The 20,636-nt window shown below is 31.9% G+C and overlaps 3 protein-coding genes and 1 pseudogene across 3 annotated transcripts; 3 read left to right on the top strand and 1 right to left on the bottom strand.

The window, feature by feature from the left end:
- The first annotated feature begins 215 nt into the window (after positions 1-215).
- On the top strand, positions 216-1,931 carry LOC111287195 (polyubiquitin-like; annotated as a pseudogene).
- A 1,592-nt stretch (positions 1,932-3,523) lies between these two features.
- On the bottom strand, positions 3,524-4,154 carry LOC111288439 (2S sulfur-rich seed storage protein 2-like). Its single transcript, XM_022879325.2, has one exon. The coding sequence runs from the start codon at positions 4,097-4,099 to the stop codon at positions 3,680-3,682; it is 420 nt and encodes a 139-aa protein (XP_022735060.2). The 5' UTR covers positions 4,100-4,154; the 3' UTR covers positions 3,524-3,679.
- Positions 4,155-13,598: 9,444 nt separating this feature from the next.
- LOC111288333 (DDRGK domain protein) lies at positions 13,599-17,160 on the top strand. The gene is made up of 9 exons (XM_022879176.2): positions 13,599-13,789; positions 14,400-14,528; positions 14,612-14,726; positions 15,446-15,552; positions 15,647-15,748; positions 15,856-16,017; positions 16,315-16,371; positions 16,665-16,701; positions 16,809-17,160. Exons 2-9 carry the CDS (start codon positions 14,409-14,411, stop codon positions 17,012-17,014), a joined length of 906 nt encoding a protein of 301 aa, XP_022734911.2. The 5' UTR covers positions 13,599-13,789; positions 14,400-14,408; the 3' UTR covers positions 17,015-17,160.
- A 1,066-nt stretch (positions 17,161-18,226) lies between these two features.
- Positions 18,227-20,357, top strand: LOC111288418 (protein translation factor SUI1 homolog 2-like). Its single transcript, XM_022879299.2, has 5 exons — positions 18,227-18,407; positions 19,412-19,492; positions 19,594-19,799; positions 19,899-19,952; positions 20,074-20,357. The coding sequence occupies exons 2-5, from the start codon at positions 19,456-19,458 to the stop codon at positions 20,116-20,118; spliced, it is 342 nt and encodes a 113-aa protein (XP_022735034.1). The 5' UTR covers positions 18,227-18,407; positions 19,412-19,455; the 3' UTR covers positions 20,119-20,357.
- Positions 20,358-20,636: the final 279 nt, after the last annotated feature.

The following is a 20,636-nucleotide window of genomic DNA, read 5'->3' as shown; positions in this document are numbered from 1 at the left end:
CTTTTGAATTAAAAAAAAAAATGACCAAGCAAATTAATTAGCATAATTCTTATTACATATAATAATATTTTAAAAATCAATATATTTATAATTTAAATTATTGAATTTAAAATTTTGTTATCATTATATTACAAAATGATAAAAACTATCATTTAATAAAAATTTAATTTAATTATTATTATTACATTAATTTTAAAATATATTTCGATTTAAATTGACACATGTTTGTGAAAAGTCGTACTGGCAAGACCATCACCCTTGAGGTTGAAAGCTCTGACATTATTGATAATGTCAAGTCCAAGATCCAAGACAAGGAAGGGATCCCACCAGACCTACAGAGGCTTATCTTTGCTGGTAAACAGCTGGAGGATGGGCGTACCCTTGCTGACTACAACATTCAGAAGGAGTCTACCCTCCATCATGTCCTTCGTCTAAGGGGTGGCATGCAGATATTTGTAAAACCCCTCACTGAAAAAACCATCATTTTGGAGGTTGAGAGCTCAGATACAATTGATAATGTTAAGTCCAAGATTCAGGACAAGGAGGGTATCCCACCAGATCAGCGGAGGTTAATTTTTGCTGGAAAGCAGCTTGAAGATGGTAGAACCCTTGCAGACTATAACATTCAGAAGGAGTCAACCCTCCATTTGGTGTTACGTCTCCGTGGTGGTAGGCAGATTTTTGTGAAGACTGTCATAGGGAAGACTATTACCTTGGAAGGTGAGAGTTCTGATACTATTGACAATGTAGAGGCTAAGATCCAGGACAAGGAAGGGATTCTTCAGATCAACAGAGTCTGATTTTTGCTGGTAAACGGCTGGAGGATGGGAGGAGACTTGCTGATTACAATATCCAGAAAGAGTCAACCTCCATTTGGTGCTGCGTCTGCGAGGTGGAATGCAGATTTTTGTGAAAACTTTGACTGGTTAAACCATTACAATGGAGGTGGAGAGCTCTGACACAATTGATAATGTTAAGGCGAAGATACCACCAGACCAACGAAGGTTGATTTTTGCAGGAAAGCAGCTTGAAGATGGGAGGACGCTTGTAGACTATAACATCGGAAAGGAGTCAACCCTGCATCTGGTTTTGCGCCTTAGAGGAGGGATGCAGAAATTTGTCAAGACCTTGACTGGGAAAACCATCAACCTGGAGGTTGATAGCTCAGACACAATTGACAATGTGAAAGCAATGATTCAGGGACAAGCAGGGAATTCCTCCAGACCAGCAAAGGTTGATCTTTGCTGGGAAGCAGTTGGAGGATGGTCGCACTCTTGCTGACTACAATATCCAGAAGGAGTCCACTCTGCATCTTCCCCTGCGCCTCCGTGGTGTCTACTCTAGTACTTCCCTTGGTGTCTATGGTTTTCATATATAATTACCTTCCATGAACCTGTTTCTGTTATGCGCGTCAATTAGTTTGAAAACTTTTTAATACTCCGTGGTTAATATATGTTTGAACTTTTTTAAGGCCTTGACATATTCCATCGGAGAACCTAATATGATTGTGAGGCCTGTTTTAGATGGCTGTATTCGAAAGAATTCCACCATCTATAGCGGCCGATTTAGTTGCTGTGACTGTGAGGTATTTGAGGGCAGTGCCCTGCTTATCCCAATTGAATTAACAATTGGTATTTCAAAGCCTCAACCTCTCCGTTCTGTATCCCATGCTTTGTTTTCTCATATCAGGAATCATTGGGATTTGCATGTGAGAAACGTGGAAGGTGAGATGTTGGGGCATGTTTTGATAGTTTGATGAGGTGGTTTGAAGTTGGTTTCGATGCTTACACGTATTCCGCCGTGCAAATATTCTCGTAAACTGCATTTTTGTCTTGTTTTGATTAGGTTTAGATTCCTTTGGTTGAGATGTCACCATTCGGTTGTGGCCTCCATGATTGGAAATTTGCTTTGATTGTTGTACTTATAGCTGTAATCCAATTTCTAACAGTTTTTTTGTCTTTTTCTCTTTCTCTTGAAACTTCAGATTTACTCTGACCAATCCATAGGTTTATATGTTTGTTATTAATTTGTCAAAATTTTTTTTTAAAAAAATCTCAGTCTAATCGAATTTTGATTAGACATTATCTCTTAAGGTGAGCATGAATTAATTAAGCTAATTTCATAAATTAATTGAGCTAATTTTTGAATTTTTTAATTTGAGTGAGAGCTTAGGTAAACATTAATCATCATTATCTCTTATAAGCAGGGCAACATTGATCACAGGAATGGAACTCAAGGTTTCGTTTGTTTTACAAAAGATAATTTTTAAAAAATATTTATATTTTTTGAATTAAAAAATTTTTTTTGTTATTTAAATTAATTAATAAAAAATATTTTTTGTTATTTGGTTATTTTCTGTAAAAGTTGTTTTTTTATAAATAATATTAATATAATTATTAAAATATTAAAAATTATTTATTATTAAAATTATTAATATTAAAAAATAATTGTATTTTAATAATAATATTTAATATTAAAAATATTATAATATAAAAATACATAAAATAAAACTATTTATTATTCTTTATATTATTTATTAATATATTATAATATTATTTATTAATAATATAATTTATTACTATAATTTATAATATTTCTTAATTAAATTAATAATATTTAATATATTATTATTTATTAATATATTAATATATTATTTATTAATAGTATTTATTAATAGTATATTATTTATTTATATAATATTATTTATAAATAAAATTATATAAATAAAATTATGTTCAAAAATATTAATAAATAATTTTACTCATATATAAAATTTTTTAAAAATATATATATTTTTAAAATATCATTTTTTATCGATCAAGAAATCAATTACCGTTGACCGATAAGTTTTTCGCCAAACGAACAAAATTATTTTTTGAAAGGTTTTTTTTCGTGAAACAGAATCCAAATTTGAGACTGACTTTTGACATGAAACAATTATGGCTTCTGCTATCGTGAGACACTTTTGACATGAAACAACTATGAAACAATCTCCTGCATCTTTTTACCCTGCAAATCTCCCTCCTGGTGTCTCACTATAAATTTGCCTTATAACCATGGCTTGGCATCTAGGCATAACAGGTTTGTCAGGATGACATGCCCTGGAAGGTATTAGTTTTAAGGCCTAAAGCTATGTTAAAAATCAACATTGACACGTGATGTGAAATCAGGGCCTTCAAGGATCCGTTAACATTGTGTTGATAATACCACTTGGATCAAATTTATCTTATTGATTAACTCATTTTCCCGCTTCAAATCTCTTAGAACACTGATAATAATTAGCTATAGTAATTATCCAAGAAAAAACATCAATATTCTGTACATTCACTTTCAGGTTTTTCTGATTTACCTTTCTCCCTCTTCTATTTGTTGCTTCATAGCATGTTTTAGATCGGGGCATCGGCACTGCGCATCCAGCTTCTCTAGCTGGAACATGACAGTATCTTACAGTATCATAACAGGCCTGACTGCATGACAAAAAAAAAAAAAATGCTAAAAACATTATAAAAACCGTGGAAAATGGTGAACCAAACACAGTGCACACGATAATGTGCTTTATTATAGTTATCACTACATTCGGGTTGTCACCTCAAAAACTCGAGCTTAAACGCCAGAGTAATGGTGAAACATGCATTATTACAGCTATTGTTCTACATTTAAAGGCTGTGGAGATTTGTCTCTAGAACCAGTTGCGAGATTGCATGTCACACATCCTAGGCTCCATTTCACATTTGCGCATCACTCTCTCAGCCACCTCATACATTTCTTGCTGTTCTTCTCTCCCAAGCTCTCCCTCTTCCAGCAGCCGTTCCACTGCCTGTTTTAGACCAATGCATTGGCATTGCGTATCCAGCTTCTTCATCTGCTCGCAGCAGGGCCCAATTGAAACGGTAGGACGGCTGTGGCTGCTGCATTGTTCCTCCATGTATTCCCTGCAGTGCTTGAGATAGTTTTGCTTCCTTATCTGCTGTTGACAGCTACGCTCTTGACGACCCCTGGTTTCTTCGCTGTCGACCGTGATGGTGGTGCGGTAGATGGAGGCATTGGAGAGGAAGAGAACAAGAGCAAAGGTTGCTAGGAGGAGAACGAGCTTTGCCATGTTTGATGATGAGAAAGCTTTGGTTGTTTGGTTTGATGGTGAGAAATAATGGTGTGGGAATGGGTATTTATAAGAGAGTTAGGCCATTGCATGGCGAGTACGTGTAATGTAGGATGGTAACACGTAGGGTTTTGCATGCAAATAATGATGAGAAGTAGCTTTGTTTGTAGAACTGCCTAATTTGTCTTTGTTTGATTAGATCCATCGTTTAGGATTAGCAGTCGGCATCTGCTGTTTGTACTTAAGGATTTGTTCGGTTATCTCAAGGGCTTCTAATTAGGTATAATCAAATTAAGTCAAATCGACAAAATAAAAAATTTAAATTTAAATTTGATTTGAAATTTGTTGTTCAAAACTTAGTTTAAACTTGATTGAATTTTAATTTTTAAATTTGAACTGATTTAAAATAAAAGTTAAATTACTCGAACTCGTTGGATTAGATTTATTTATTAAATAAAAAAAAAGCTTAGTTCTCATACTTGATATCAAACTCGATTAGTTCTCATACTTGATATCAAACTCGATTATTTGTATTTAAACTCGAATTTGAACTTAAATTCATATATATAAAGGCAAAATAATAATTTTTAATTAAAATAATCAAAATATATATTAAAATAGAAAAGCTCAATTAAACTCATATATCACTCGTGTTAGGGAGATAAACCACACTTGGAGCCCATGGGAGCACACCAAAGAGCCCATATTTATATATTGGATACCACTTAAGCCCAAAAGCTTAAGCTATTAGGTTCTTGGATCTTTCATGCGTATATAAGACATTTCATTCAGATTTTCTAATGATGTAAAATTCTTTACTCACATGTGAACCATATCTCAACAATTTCCTCTATTTACATGTGAATTCTGATCAAGTCCCACCTCAGCTCCCTCGTGCGAGTAAGTCTTATAAACACCTCATTTGGGTCAGGCAACCTTACATCTCTAGTATGCTTTTGGGCCAGGCCATAACACTCAACCTTGCCACCTAGGTTGTCTTAGAGCTCCCTTAAGCTTACAGTCCAAGTTGACTCAACACATCACCCACTTGGGTATTTCACTTTTGTATATTATCATATATTCGTTAAATCCAAGTCGAACATTTTAAATACTGACGTTCGAGCACATGGAGTTGATGGATGCGACCAACCTCAATCTGTCAACAATCTCCCTTAGCAACACCACTGGAACTCGAACCCATAACATTGGCTCTGATACCACTTGTTGGGCTTGAAGTGATAAACACAATAACACAGAAGCAATATATCATAATAAATACACAGTAATAGATAACAATTAATAATGCAGAAAAAATAAAGCACACCAAGATTTACATGAAAAATTCTCTAGTCTAGAGAAAAAAATCACAAACCACAAAAAAAATTTCAATTATCAAATAATGGATACACAAAATTTTTATTTAGCTAAAACTAGAACTAATCAACAACTAGAGAGAGACAATTGGAGAAATCTCACCAAATAGGTGACTCAACAAATACACCATAAATTTATTCTTAGAGAGCTTCAAACTAGATCTTTATCATTCAGAATGTAAAACTCTGAATCATAAACCTGTTAATAAAATTTTAACTCAATCGGACCACGAATCGATTTTCGTTCAACCAACTTTCCTTTTTTTATTTTCTCTCTATTTTTTTTGGCCCTTTTTTCTTTCTTTTCTTGGTTTACGTTACCACCTTAAAATAACCCCACCTCTTTTTATTAAATAGTTAGGGCTTTATGTAAAAAAAAAAGACTAAGGCCTATGGTTTTTAATTAGTCCAAACCCAATTACATGAGGCTGTACCCTATTTTCTTAATAATATTTTCCTTCAGCCTCATTAGAAGGAGATTCATCATCATAGTAGTTTTATTTGAAACTTACCTTGGCCAAAGAACTCATTTTAGCCAAGTTACTACAGAGCTCAAGCTTCTCCCTAATAAATATCTTAGTCAATATATCTATTACATTCTCATCAGTATGAACTTTCTTCAACAGCATCTATTATTCTTCAATCATTGAACGTAGCCAGTGATATCTAACATCAATGTGTTTTGTTCTAGCATAGTACATGAAATTCTTACTCAAATCTAAAGTACTCTGGCTATCATAAAATATCATACACTCTTTCTAATTCAACCCCAATTTAAGAAGAAAATATTTCATCCAAAACATTTCTTTACCTGCTTTGATTACTGTAATATACTTAGCCTCTGTAGTTGACAAAGTAACACACTTCTGTAACTTAGACTGTCAAGACATAGCTTCTTATGCAAAAGTGAACAAATATATTAAAGTAAATTTTCTACCATCAAGATCATCAGTCATATTAGCATCAGTAAATCTTTCTAGAATTGGTTGTGAAACTCTATAACTCAAACACATTTTTAAAGTACCCCTTAAATATCTAAAAATCTATTTCACTGCTTTCCAGTTAGCCTTTTTCAGATTAAAAAAAATTTTCTCACTATACCAATTGCATAAGCAATGTCAGGCCATATACAAACCATAAATTACATTAAATAACCGAATGCAAAAGAATAAAGAATAATAGACATAGCTAGTTGCTCTTGCTTAGACACCGAACAAGAGTTCTTACGATGACAATGATTGGCAAGTGGATTGCTAATTGATTTAGCATATTATATGTTAAATCTACTAAACACCCATTCAATATACTTTTCCTGTGACAACCATAATTTTTCAACTCTCTTATCTCGAATAATGTCCATATCGAGAATCTGCTTTACTAGACCTAAATATTTTATATCAAAAGACTTAGATAATTATTCTTTCAACCTGTGAACCATACCAACATCTTGTCCTACAATCAACATATCATCAATATATAATAAAAAAATAATAAAGTTATCATTAAAATTTTTTTTGACATACACACAAGGATCCGTTACTATTTTTTTATAGCTATGGTTCATCATAAAAGAATCAAACTTTTTCTACCACTATCGTGGAGCTTATTTCAAGCCATTCAAGTTTTTTTTCAGTTTACAAACTAAGTGCTCTTTCTCTTTCACTTCAAAACCCTCAAGCTGATTCATATAAATATCTTCTTATAAGCCACCATGCAAGAATACAGTTTTAACATCAAGTTACTCAAGTTTAAGTTACTCAAGTTTAAGATTCAAACTAATTGTTAATCTTAGCACCACTTGAATGGAACTCATCTTCATAATTGGAGCAAAGATCTCATCAAAATCGATGCCTGGTTTCTGAGAAAAACTTTTTTATCACCAATCGAGCTTTGTACCTCACTAGTTTATCACCATCCTTTTTCAACTTGAACACCCATTTATTCTTCAACGGCCTTCTCCCTTTAACAAAAGTTTAACAAGATCATATGTATCATTTTTTTACAATGACTCCATCTCTTCTTTCATTACTTTTAACTAATGCTTTTTATCTCGAGTAGCCTGCACATCTTGAAAGCTTTCTGGCTCCTCATCATTAGTAACTAAAATAAAATCTGAACTTAGATATCTGGTGTCGTAATGATTTTGTATCCTTCTGATGAATTTAAAAAAAAAAAAAACGGAGTCGCCACTAATCTTTTTTGGCTAGGTGCGATTGGTTACCTATTAAAATTTCTCCTTTTAACAAAATTTTAAAAATTAATTAAAATTTATTAAAAAGATAATTTTATGGTCTACGAAACAGTCTGGGTTCATGAGTCGGTTACGCGTGGGAAGGATTAACATCCTTATAGCGCCCGTTTAAAAATGGTACCACTTAACTACGTGTTATCCTTTGATTTTGATAAAAAATAATCTCATTTTTGATGTTTCAAAAATAATTTTCTTTGGTTTTTTTTTTCATTTATTGGAAATTGGTTTTTTTATAAAAAGTTTATTATTCAAATTTTATTTAGGAAAGATAAATTAGAACCCTTTTATTGAAATAATTCTTAAAATGTTCCAATATGTTGGTAACATTAAAAGAACTCTTTCTCACCTAAAGATTTCTTAAGCACCACTTCTTGAAATAGCTTACAATCTCATCTTCGGAGGATCGAGTTTACTTTTCACAAAAACTTTATTAAGCGTGCCATACAAAATGCTGATATGCTAATGCAAGTATTTTATTTTTTTTAAAAAATTATTAGTTTTATTTGATTTCTTTTTTATTTAAAACTTTGAAGAAAAATGAATTTTTATTATATTGAAGATTTTTTATAAATATACTAATACACTGATAATATTTAAAAAAATCTTCTCACCTAAAGATTTCATAAAGCATCTCAATTCGAAATACTTTTAGAATCTCATCATCGGATAAAATTTTTTTTTCTCATTTCTATTACTTATTCTTAATTTATTAGTTAATTATTATTTACTATTTTATAACAAAAATTTTTTTTAGTGTATTGAAAATTTTTAATAAATACTCCAATACACTAGCAGTATTTAAAATAAAATCTTTTCATCTAAAGATCTCGTAGGTATCACTACTTAGAGTACCTTTAAATCGCATCATCAAATAAAAATTTTCTTTTCTTATATATTTTTTATTAATTTTGTATTATTAGGAAGTTTATTTTTAAAAAATAAAAATTACAAATTTTTACTATATATTTCATTATTTATTTTTATTAATCATTAATATAAAACAACAAAAATTTATTCTAGCAAATTTTTAATATGTATAAATATTAATAATAAAATTTAAAATAACAAAAATAAATATTTTAAAAAAATTCAAAAAAAAAATTTACTTGAATTAGACCAGTCAACAGTCTGATCAACGTCAGTTCGGGCGATTCTGCGGTCTAAGTCAATTTAGCGGTTCAGGGTCGGTATGGATCGACTCAGCTAGACCGGTCCGGGTCTGGGGTAGAGGCAGATCGCGGGTCGAGTGCACGGATCCTGGTTCAGATAAGGGCTGACGCGCAGAGCTTCTTGGGGTCAAAACAACATCGTTTTAGGTCTTTAATGAAACGGCTTCATTTTGACTTTTAGCTTTTTATAAAAACCAAAAAAAATTCTCTCATTTTCTTTTCTTCTTTTATCTCTTTACACCTCTCTCTCTCAGAGAGTTTCTCTCTCTAGATTGATTGGTTAATCATTGACCGTTGTATCAGTCGTCGATCATCGGTTGTCGACATCATCGTCGGTCGTCAAAAGAATCTCAAAAATTTCTAAAAGATTCTTTTTTTTACCTCCTGAGCGCATATCTGAGCTTGGTTTTACCTGAAAATATCTCAAACGGCCTAGATCGACCTTTAAAGCTTCGACCAAACCCTCTCTTTTTTTTTATTCTGACTTTTTTTACTGACTTTGATTTTTTTTTGACAAGTGCTTCGACGCTAGGTTCCCTATTTCAGGGGACTGTGTTTCTGATTTTTTCTTTTGGCATAATGTTTTTTTTTTGCAAGGTATTCGGCGTCCCCATTTATGATTTTTTGTAACTCTATTTATAGAGCAAAAAGAATATCAAAATCTTAAAAAATATAAGATTTTGATCGCCTATGATTAGGGCAACCACCAGCTGTCAGAACAGTTATCGATGGCTGCCAGAGCCACTGGCAACTTGCAGATGGCTGTCAGAGCTGCTGCTAAAAAAAGAAAGATAAAAAAAAGGAAAAGAGAAAGCAAAGAAAAAAAAAAAGAAAAAAATAATAAGAATAATAATAATAAAATGGTGTCTACACCTGGTAGATGGCTTGTGTTCTCTAGTAGATCTCCTAGGTCGAGACTCTACATCACCTAATGTCAAAGTTGGCTTTCCCTGCTCAACACTCTCTAGCGGAATAAATTACTTTTCTTACTTAAAATTGATTACATCCGGCTTATCATTAACTGTGGCTAGCACATTCATATCTTCAAATTTTATTTTTTGCTTATTTTCATTATCTGTGGCTTTTTTCTGTGAAACCCATGTTGGTATTGAAACATCATACTTAATAATAACTCATGTAGTCTTCTCATATTTTTGAAAGTCTAATATGGTTTCTTTTTCATAGAAGATCTCATTTATGCTTCTGCCTGTCTTTTTTTTTTTCACTGGATCCAATAACCTATAGTCAAATTTCTCATCACTATATCTTATGAACACACTTTGCATGGTTTTACTGTCAAGCTTTTACCTATGCTCTTTTTGCACATGCATAAATTTTTTACATCCGAAAACTTTCAAGTGAGAATATAAAACATCTTTGCCTATCCACACTCTTTATAGAATGTCAAAGCCCAAAAGAACTGATGATGATCTATTAAGCAAATAACAAGTTATGTTGACTGTTTCACCCTAGAATGGCTTTGGTAATTTTACCATCCTCAATATACATATGACTTTTTTCATAATGGTGTGGTTTATTCTTTCAGCTATACCATTATGCTACGATGTTCTAGGTTTTGTCATCTCATGCCTAATCTCATGCTTTGAACAATACTCTTCAAAGTCTTTGAAGGTGTATTCCCTATCATTATCAATCGAAATACATTTCAATAGTAACTTTGTCATCTTTTTTCACTATGGTATGAAATTTTTAAAAATATCGCAACACCTGACTTTTATTTTTTAACATATACACACAAGTCTTGCGTGAAACATCATCGATAAAAGTAATAAAATACCTGCTATCACCTAATGACTCAACTTTAATGGGAGCACATATATCAGAATAAATCAATTCCAATATATTTTCTTTTCTTTAAGAAGTCTTCCGAAAAAAAACTCTACGATGCTTACCAAACAGACAATTATCACATGAATCGAGAGACATATCTTTGGTTAAAGAAATTAGAGACTGTCCTATCAAAAATTGTAACCCTTTCTCATTCATGTGTGCTAGCCTCTTGTGCCACAAGTTTGCTAAAGCATCATCTTCAATGATATTTATTTGGTTGCCATTCAATTACATCTATGTATTGTACATTATGCAGTATAATTTTCTCCTTACAACTACTATAGATCCTTTTAAAAGCTTTCAATGCCCATTTTTTTATCGACTCTCATATCCTTCCTTATCAAGGATATTAATGGTAAGTAAGTTCATTTTTATATCCGAAATATGTCTAACATCCCTCAAAGTTAACATGCAGCCTGTACTAATTTGTACAACAATATCACCAATCCTAACAATCTGCGACACACTTTTATTTTTCATCTTGGTGCAATCAAAGTCTCTTACTTTGTAAGTTATAAACAATTTTCTTTTAGAAACACAATGATATACCGCTCCTATGTCAATGATACACTCAATATCGAGATCACTAATATGATTGCAATCACAATGTGTACAAATCAAAGTAACTGAATCACTATCTGACTTCACTGCTATAACATTGTCATTATCTGGACTCTTGCCTTTCTCATCTTTTCGTTCTTGCTTCAAGATTTTACAATCTCATTTTATATGACATATTTTACTATAATGAAAAAACTTTACTTTATTTATAGACTTGGATCTATGTTTAGACTTACTACAACCTTTTGAGTTTTGACCTCTGTTGATGTTTCTACCCATTTTCTTTGTGATCAAAGCTTGATTCTCAGGGTCTAAATCTTTTCGCCTTACTTTTTCATTAAGCATACTATCCTTTATCATCTCCAATGTCACCTTATAATTAGAAGCTGAATTAAGAATAGTTACAACTAGAGTATGTTAGCTATCTGGTAATGAGCCCAAAAACAATAATGTCTTTATTTCATCATCCATCTTAAGCTCTGTAGTAGTCATCTGATTAAATATATCTTGAAAATCACTCAAGTGCTCTGTAATCGATTGTCCATATTTGTACTGTAAAGTTACAAGTTTTTTTAACAAATATAACTTTATTCATATCTAGTTTTTTTTTCATATAATGCTGTCACTTTTTCTTAAACAGTGTGGGCATCTATTTCTTGCGCTACATGATAAAATATCAATCAATTTTTTTAATTATAGCTAGCATCTTTTTACCTAACTTATTCCAGCTTTTCATCTTTTATATATGTTGGTTTAGCAAAATCACTCAATATTGGCTCATACAAATCTTTATAGTATACATAATCTTCACTCATAGGCTTTCAAATTGAATAATTTGATACTATCAATTTTATCATGAAATCTGTATCACCTTTTATGATCTCAAACAAAATTTACTTTTACCTTAAGTTACTTTTATATCAATGTCTCAAAATAACCCTTACTTTGATGCTACTTGTTGGGGAGATAAATCATACTTAAAACCCATAAGAGCACACCATAGAGCCCATATAGACATGTTGGACACTACTTGAACCCAAAAGCTTAAGCTATTAGATTTTTGGATCTTTCATGTATATATAAAATATCTCATTCAAATTTTCTAATAATGTGAAGCATTAAGATGCTTGAACTCGACTTACTTGATAAATTGAAATATTCGAGTTTGAGCTTAAACTCGCCTCCACAATAATCAAATAAAATTCAAATTTTATTTGAATCGAATTCAAATAACTTGTAAATACTAAAATATTATTTACATTTTTACATCTAATAATATTTAATTTCTTAAACTAGAGTTCCGCTTAATTTGTGCAACCATATTTTTTAAAATGACGTCTAAAAATTTAAATATTTAATACTTGTAATTTTTTACTCGACTATAATCTTTTATAAAAAAAATTTAATTTATTATTTCTTATACACGAGAGTTATCATAAAATTTTAATATAACTTATTCAAAACTATTTTTTTCTTGAATTAAAGTCTCGTAATCATAAAATTTCATACTAATTTATATTTTGAAAATTATCGTAAAATGATTTAATCACAATAAATACAAAAGGCTTTTATTTTAAATATTCTAATTAAATAAATTTAATTTTTTGTTAACAAATTTTAATTTGCATTTTGTGATTCAAATTAAAATTACATCAAAATTCAATAAGAACTTCCACAAAACCGAAACAATAGAATCAGAACTTATTTTAGATAATCCCAATCAACTTTTAGATTAATATTACTATTTTTGAAGGGTGGAATTACAATTTTTTTCATTTCCATCAAGGTTTTTTTATGTGTTTATTTTCACAACTTTCGAAATCTAAAAAAATTTGACAAATTTTTTCTTTTTCAATAATTTATATGTTTGCGATCTAACTCAAACGGTGTCGTATATGTTTGTGATAAAGACTGCAAACGGTGTCGTATGTCTGTAGCCAATCTTTGTACGGACAATTATACCCTTGCACTTCCAAACTTACCCATTCTCCTAGTCTAAAAGAACAAATAAACTAACCTTAATCATCGTACACGTGTCCATCCAAATTGATCATCCACTGAAGTAATCGCATTCACGTTTTAATAATTTGTATATTCATATTATACAAAATATAAATAATTAATATACTTATAATTATTTTATATTAAAATTATATATCATAATTTATATATATAAATATAAAATTTTTTTAATTTCATTAAATTTATATATAATTTTTATTAAAATTTTAAATCGTTTTTTTTCATCATTTTCGTATGATTTTTTCTTTTTATCATTTTTATATGTTATTATTACGTTGTGTTTTAAATTATTAGCTCGACGTATTTCAAATCCAAAATTAAAAAAAAAAATACGATAAATTTTTTCTCCCCAAACAAACCCTCAAGCTCAGCGACAAAGACGGAAACTTGGATCATCAAATTTAGAATTTCTTTATCACATAATAAGATTCTTGATTATCCAAAACCCTAATCTTCAAATCAGGTACGTTTCAACCGCTTCTCTAATTTTTTTCTTAAAATATTGTAATTGATTATTTGATTGTAGAAATTTTCTTCGATTCTTGTTTCGTTGGATTGATGGTTAGGGTTTTTTTTATTATCTTAAAGGTTCTCATCGTGGTATTAATCTTTTAAAAGAATTTGAATTTTTGACTCCTTTTTTGAAATTATTATTGTTATCTGCATTTAGCTGTTGGGTATAATTTGATTAAGCAAAGTGTTAATCTTTAGCACTTGTGGCATCATCTGTATTCATGTTGATGTTCTCGTTAGTTTAGTCAGCGGCTAAACGATGTCATTACCGCTTAATCCTTTGTATCCTCTTTCTTTTTAGCAATGTTGGTCTTTCGTTTGATTCTTACTTGCCTGAGCCTTAGGTATCATCCTGAAAATTCACTCACTTTTCTTTGCCTTTCTAAGCATCCAAACAGAGAGTTACTACCAGTAATCGATCTGGGTTTTCATTGTTCTTTTCAATTTTGATAAAATAAAATAACATAAAATAAAATATTTCTTCTCTATGTTAGGGTTTTATATTTTTTACCATTCAAATTTATACTCATTTTTTAATAATAGTTCTTTTCTATTTCCAGTTATATAAAATGGAGGAAATATTAGCTTTTGTTCTTTCAATGCTTCTCGTTCTGGCATTAATTCCATTATATCTATGGAAACACCGTCAAGATAATCGAGTAACCGATGAACATGTTGAGCAACGACAGGTATGTTTGAAGCATTATAGAAGTTTCAATCTTCGTTTTTTTTTTTTTTATGTGGTTTTTTGATTTGTTGGTATTGGTTTCAGGCTCCAAGAAGGGAAAATGTAGTCCGAGGTGGGGCCACTGGTAGTCGTAGTAGGATGCGGAGGAGACCAGCTGCTGCTGGAGGAGCTAGCACATCATCGGCTGCAACTGCAGAAGGTTTGTGAATTGTAAAGAATGTGAAGTTTGAATTCTTTTTTAGACTGCAGCATGTGATAAAGGGAAGGGTTATAGTTGCTGGGATTTGATCTTTAGACCGGTTAGATTCCATTTCTTAAAAGTAATTGTATGAACTAATTGAATTAAACTTGAGTTTAATGTGAAGTTCGATTTGGTTGTTGAGAATTTAACAAAGTTATTGATTTAATGACATATGGGACTTTTTTGCTGTAGTTGTGAAAGTGAAAACTATGTGTGAAATGTGTAGAGGAGAATAATATGTGACTATTCCGCGAATGGATATTTTGGATGTTATTATTTCTATCAATTAGTGGGATTATCTTCAATTTAGGTAAGAATTATAAGGTTGTGTGAGTGAATATAGAGAGTGCAATTTATGTTATTCATAGACTAAAATTGTGCCAAGGAGTGGCTTGTCTTTGATGTTTTAATGTGTTGTTTATGAGGATTGAGAGAGGGAAGATTTGGTTTTGTGTGAATATGAACAAAGCTTTATTTTGTTAAAGAGTTATTGAGGTTATATAAGCACTTCCTAATCTTCTATTCTCATCCTAAGGTGCCAAAGGAGATGACTGCTGTAGCATTAATTTGAATTACGCTTGTAGGATGGTCTAGTTTTCTTTCCTTAGAATGCTCGTTTCTTTGCTTGGGGTCTCTAGCACTGAGTGAAGTATTTATCTATCCGAATGTCAATGTAGAAACTGCTGATGGAAGTGATGAAGAAGATGAGGCAGATGGGTATTACGAGGCTAAAACATCAAAGAAAAAGGAAAAGAAACAGCAAGAAAGGGAAGCACAAAGAAGGGTACTTCATTATGATCTTATTCTCTACTTATTTATTTTATGTTATGCTTCGACTTTTGGCCATGGCTCACTATGTTCATATGATTTTGATCAAGGCTGAAGAGACTGCTCGTGAGTCAAGGCAGACTAAACTGGACCGATATGCTGAAATGCGGAGGAGGAAGGATGAGGAGCATGAAGCAGAGGAACGTAGGCTGGTGTGTTGATTGCTTTCCTCTTTGAGACACTGATGTACACAGAATCCACACACATAACCACACATATATAAATTCCTGGTTCAAGATATTTGCGATGGTTTATGTAGGAAGAAGAAGCTGAAGCTCGAAAGGCCAAGGAGGAAGAAGCTGCTGCACTGGAGTTTGAAAAGTGGAAAGGGGAGTTTTCTGTTGATGCTGAAGGAACCACTGAGAATGAAGTGCAAGATGGAAGTCAGGACTTGCTTTCTAACTTTGTGGAATACATTAAGGTACTTTTGAGCCCTGTATGTATTGATGATAACAACACAAATTTTTTCTCTGGCTGTTCTTTTCAATCTCCTGTTCCATTTGGTCTTTTTTCTTTTGACGAGAAAATGAATATCAGATTTGAATTTTTTATCTGAAAGTATCTTAATTGGAATTTATTAAAGGTTTGGAAGTACTTGTGCTGTATAATGACAGAATAAGTATTAAACGACATACAGTTCATTAGGTGCCAACAAGGCTTTGGAATGAGTATTGTTGTGTTGCTTTTTTGTTATTTATGTATTTGTATGACCTTGCAGAATCATAAATGTATTCCTTTGGAAGATCTTGCTGCAGAATTCAAGTTGAGAACACAGGTATATGCTCTTGATGTTCACCCTTTAAATCAAACCCTTTCATATTTTTACTTTTGGCCTCCATATGCAGCAACAGAATGCATTTTAATTTCGGTTTATCAGTATTCATTTGTTATTAAACAATAGATCCACTAAGCTCTGTTTGCATTCCATTCACATTGTTTGTTCCATAGATGAATCTATTTGTCCAAGGGAAACCAGTTACTGAATTGTGTATTGCCTCTTTTCTTCAATCCCATTCCTATCCGAGATTTTCCCTTCTAACTTTCAATTACAACCTTCGGTCGATGCAGGAATGTATCAATAGGATAACCTCCCTTGAAAGTATGGGTATGTAGCAATTTATTTCAGAACTAATTTCATGAATGAATAATTATGTGCTTGCCATCTATGATTTGATGATATGTTTGCGGGTCCATCATTTGCATTGTGCACAGGGCGACTTTCTGGTGTCATGGATGATAGAGGGAAATATATATACATATCACTAGAGGAGATGCAGGCGGTCGCTGATTATATTAAGCGTCAGGGAAGGGTTAGCATTTCGCATTTAGCCAGCAAGTCCAATCAGTTCATTGATTTGGAGCCAAAAGTTCAGTTTGTGGAGGAGATCAGCATAGCAAACGAAATCACTGAAGCTTGATTCAATTGTCTACCCCTTCCCCCTTCTCACTAGTAAGTAGAGTACAAATTTAATGAGGTAAAATATAGCAATTGCTTTATGAAAATGGCCAGATTGAGCTTTGTTTATGCATTTTTACATGTTTAAAGCAGTCTTGTTGTGTTTAATTTTTTTTCTTAAAAACTCCGGTAGATCTGATATTTCGGAGCTACGTACACGTCTGAACCCCCTGCGTACCTACGTCGTATTTACGTCCTACACTTAGACGCTTTCGATAGATCAGACTATACATTGAACTTGGTTGGATACGGTAAAGAAGAAAAAAAAAAAAAAAAAAAAACAAATGTTGTGCGGTTAATGATACCTATCTTCTTTTATTATCGTGTTTACTATAATTTTTTCTTCACAAGGATAATTGCTTTTTAAAATAAACTCAATATTTACTATATATTATTAACTGAGGATTATAAAAAATATTTTTTATTGATGTGTCCTGTTATATTCGTGTCTTCAATTTTTAAAAATTATTGCGTCGTTGTATCTGTATATTTGTAGTGCGGTGTGCTCGTGCTTCATGGTCGGTTGTTGAGTCTCCTAGACTAGGGTAAATGTGACGAACGTTTGAAGGTTGTTAATTCGAAATTAGCGTTAAAAAAAAAAGTCAAAATCGGTAAGATTTGAACTTAAGATAATTTTGAATTAAATTTGATAATTTAAAATATGAAATTGTAATATGATATAAAAATAATATTTATATATAAAAATAATATAAATAAAAAAGATAAAAATATATGATTTAAAATTTTAAAAATATATAAATAAATTTAATGAAATTAAAAAATTATTTGAGGGCAATCTGCCCGCTTGTCTTAAAACCAAATCCAATTCTGTGTCCGAATCTTACTCGTAACAAGACATTGACAATAGCCGCACGTGCCCATTGATTGTCCCAGTTCCAAACGTCGTCGTTTTAAACCCCAACCTTGAACATTATTTCCAAACAATTTCAACCACCGTTGACAATTGTACCCCTCCAATGAACACCTCTTTCCATTCTCCTCATCGACAGCACAAATTCACGCTCTATTCTATCAACCGCTACGTGTCCATTTACAATAATCAAAAGCACGTCCTAGCGATTACAATTTCATAATCATACTCTCACAAGTATTATCGCATCGCCTCCAATTGCTTGCAAAAAAATCAATGTCTTTTCGCTTTTTCATAATAGAATATTTTCTAGCCTCTTCCTTTTAATTTCCTCGCCATCCAAACAGAAAAAATTAAACTCCACCACCCGCAACAAACTCAGGGACACGCCTTTCAGACGTTATCAGATCTTTAGGGTTTCCTTATTATTTTTTGATACTCCGAATTTCAATTCTCTAAAAAAGCCCTAAAATCCTCGGATCAGGTAACTTTTTCCCTACAGCTTCTCTAATTTTCCTTTAATTGGTATTTTGGGGGTTAAAGATCAAATTTTTATTGTCCTTTGATTGATATAAAACTTTTCTGATCATGGGTTTTGTCTATTTATCAAGATTTATTTGTATTTCTTTAATTTATATGCTAATTATTCATAATTACTTCAGATTAAGAATCGCTTTTGCCTGAAGTAAAGGAACAAAATTTAATATTCAAGTTACTTTTTTTTTTGCCTGGAATTTTGTTGCTAATTTTTTAGATAATCAGATTAGACTGAAATTTTTTAATTTAAAAATATAGAATCTATGGTCTTTACTAGGTTTTTTTTTTTTTTTTTGTAAACATGTCAGTTGATTCTATAATGTGCTGTTTAGATTAATTATACTATTTTTGGAATGAAATTGTAGCTAATTCTGTATCATCTTGTTCCATAATGCATAAATTAAAGCTTTTTTTGGCTTAAATTTATTATTTATTTATTTATTTATTTATTCAAACCTTTAGACTTCAATCTTCCTTAGGAGGGATAACACACCTTAGACCGAGTCTGGGCTATTGGCTTATTGCTTACAAGTTTAAATCTTGTGATGATTATAGGTTGCTTGTTTTGGGTTTTGATTTTAGGATGATTATATCATTTTGTGAGGCTTTTATGGCTTTTCTATTCGACTTGTTGATGGGAATGAGATGCGTAATTTGGTTTCATTGCCAAGATGGAATTTAGGCTGCCTGATTTTTTTTTATCGTTTTATGCAAAAACTATTCGTATTCTTGATGGGGATATGATCATATCTTTTTGCGAGGTTTGTAAGGCTTTTGCTTGTTCTGTTCAACTTGTACATGGGAATGAGATGCCCACTTTGGTTTGGTTGCCATAATGGAATTTTGGCTGCGTGATTTTTTTTATTGTTTTACGTGAAAACTATTCTTATTCTTGATGGGGATATGTTATATAAAGTCGAATCTGATATGGGTATTGCATAACATGTTTAGGTCTGAGCTTGTGATTGTTAGGCCTCTTTGATCGACTAAGTTTCATGTCTGATCTCGACATCCAGATTCCTACTGCCTTTGGTATGCTTGGATCCTAACTTCCCGAGTTACACTATTTATCATTGGATTTGATCTGTCTGGTGTTTTTAATTTTGATTTGTCTTTTGTATCCGTTGTGCTAGATCCTTTTGCTGATGCAAATGCTGAGGACTCAGGTGCTGGTGCAAAGGATTATGTGCACATTCGTATTCAGCAGCGGAATGGTAGGAAAAGCCTGACAACTGTCCAGGGGTTGAAGAAAGAATTCAGCTACAACAAAATACTCAAAGACCTCAAGAAGGAGTTTTGCTGCAATGGTACCGTGGTCCAGGACCCTGAATTAGGGCAGGTGTGTGTTTAACCCCTTCAGAGATTATGAACCTTTTCGAATTCTGTTATTCGCTTCCGATGATGGTTAAGTTTTTTATGTTGCCCTTTACAAATTCAGGTTATTCAACTTCAAGGCGACCAGCGTAAGAATGTCTCAACCTTCCTTGTTCAGGTAATTTCTATCGGTTCTTTGAATATTTAGATATCTTAGGTGACATTAAGCAAAAGCGCCTGCCTCTGACTTAGTGTGATGTTTGAGTTCCTAATCTTCATGGCTGTTCTTTTTTAACCAGGCTGGCATTGTGAAGAAGGAAAACATCAAAATCCATGGTTTCTAAGTCGCAGCTGTGTCGAGTTTTCTTCTAAGTCTCCTGCGTTGTGTCTGAAGCAGGAAATACTACTTGATTAGGATATATATATATATATATATATATATATATATATATATTTACTGTTATATCCTCTCTATGTTGGTTTGATAATCGCATATGCAGCTTTTGTTTCTTGTGCTTTCCAGTTCATCGGATACTGTACTGTTGGATGATTATGAAATCTATGGAAGTTTGTTTCTCTACAATTCAAAGATAAAACAAGTGATTTTTTAGTAGGAGTGTTAGTTAGTGGTTCGGTTAATCAGGAATAATATTTAAAGATTGGTTAATAAAACGAATATTTCAAAATTGGTTAATAAAATGAATAGATTATGAACATAATAATATTTCAAGATGTTAGTCAACAAACTAATGAAGCATCAAAGACCAATACTGTGAAATGAATTCACCCAACAGAAAAAAAATTAAACAAAATTATAGAAATATTGGCAACTCTTAAACTTGCAGGCTGTATTGAGGTGATA

This window comes from Durio zibethinus, chromosome 4 (assembly GCF_047325235.1).
Source record: "Durio zibethinus cultivar Kanyao isolate XHJ-2024 chromosome 4, ASM4732523v1, whole genome shotgun sequence".
In the NCBI taxonomy this organism is placed as follows: Eukaryota; Viridiplantae; Streptophyta; class Magnoliopsida; order Malvales; family Malvaceae; genus Durio; species Durio zibethinus.
This window is presented reverse-complemented; position numbering and strand designations above follow the sequence as displayed.

Excerpts from the sequence above, each read along its gene's own strand:
- LOC111288333 (XM_022879176.2), top strand. The coding sequence starts at position 14,409 with ATGGAGGAAATATTAGCTTTTGTTCTTTCAATGCTTCTCGTTCTGGCA. Across the intron at positions 14,727-15,445 it reads ATCGGCTGCAACTGCAGAAG|AAACTGCTGATGGAAGTGAT; the intron begins GTTTGTGAATTG and ends ATGTCAATGTAG. Across the intron at positions 15,749-15,855 it reads AAGCAGAGGAACGTAGGCTG|GAAGAAGAAGCTGAAGCTCG; the intron begins GTGTGTTGATTG and ends TGGTTTATGTAG.
- LOC111288418 (XM_022879299.2), top strand. The coding sequence starts at position 19,456 with ATGTCTGATCTCGACATCCAGATTCCTACTGCCTTTG. Across the intron at positions 19,493-19,593 it reads CCAGATTCCTACTGCCTTTG|ATCCTTTTGCTGATGCAAAT; the intron begins GTATGCTTGGAT and ends CCGTTGTGCTAG. Across the intron at positions 19,800-19,898 it reads AGGACCCTGAATTAGGGCAG|GTTATTCAACTTCAAGGCGA; the intron begins GTGTGTGTTTAA and ends TTACAAATTCAG.
- LOC111288439 (XM_022879325.2), bottom strand. The coding sequence starts at position 4,099 with ATGGCAAAGCTCGTTCTCCTCCTAGCAACCTTTGCTCTTGTTCTCTTC.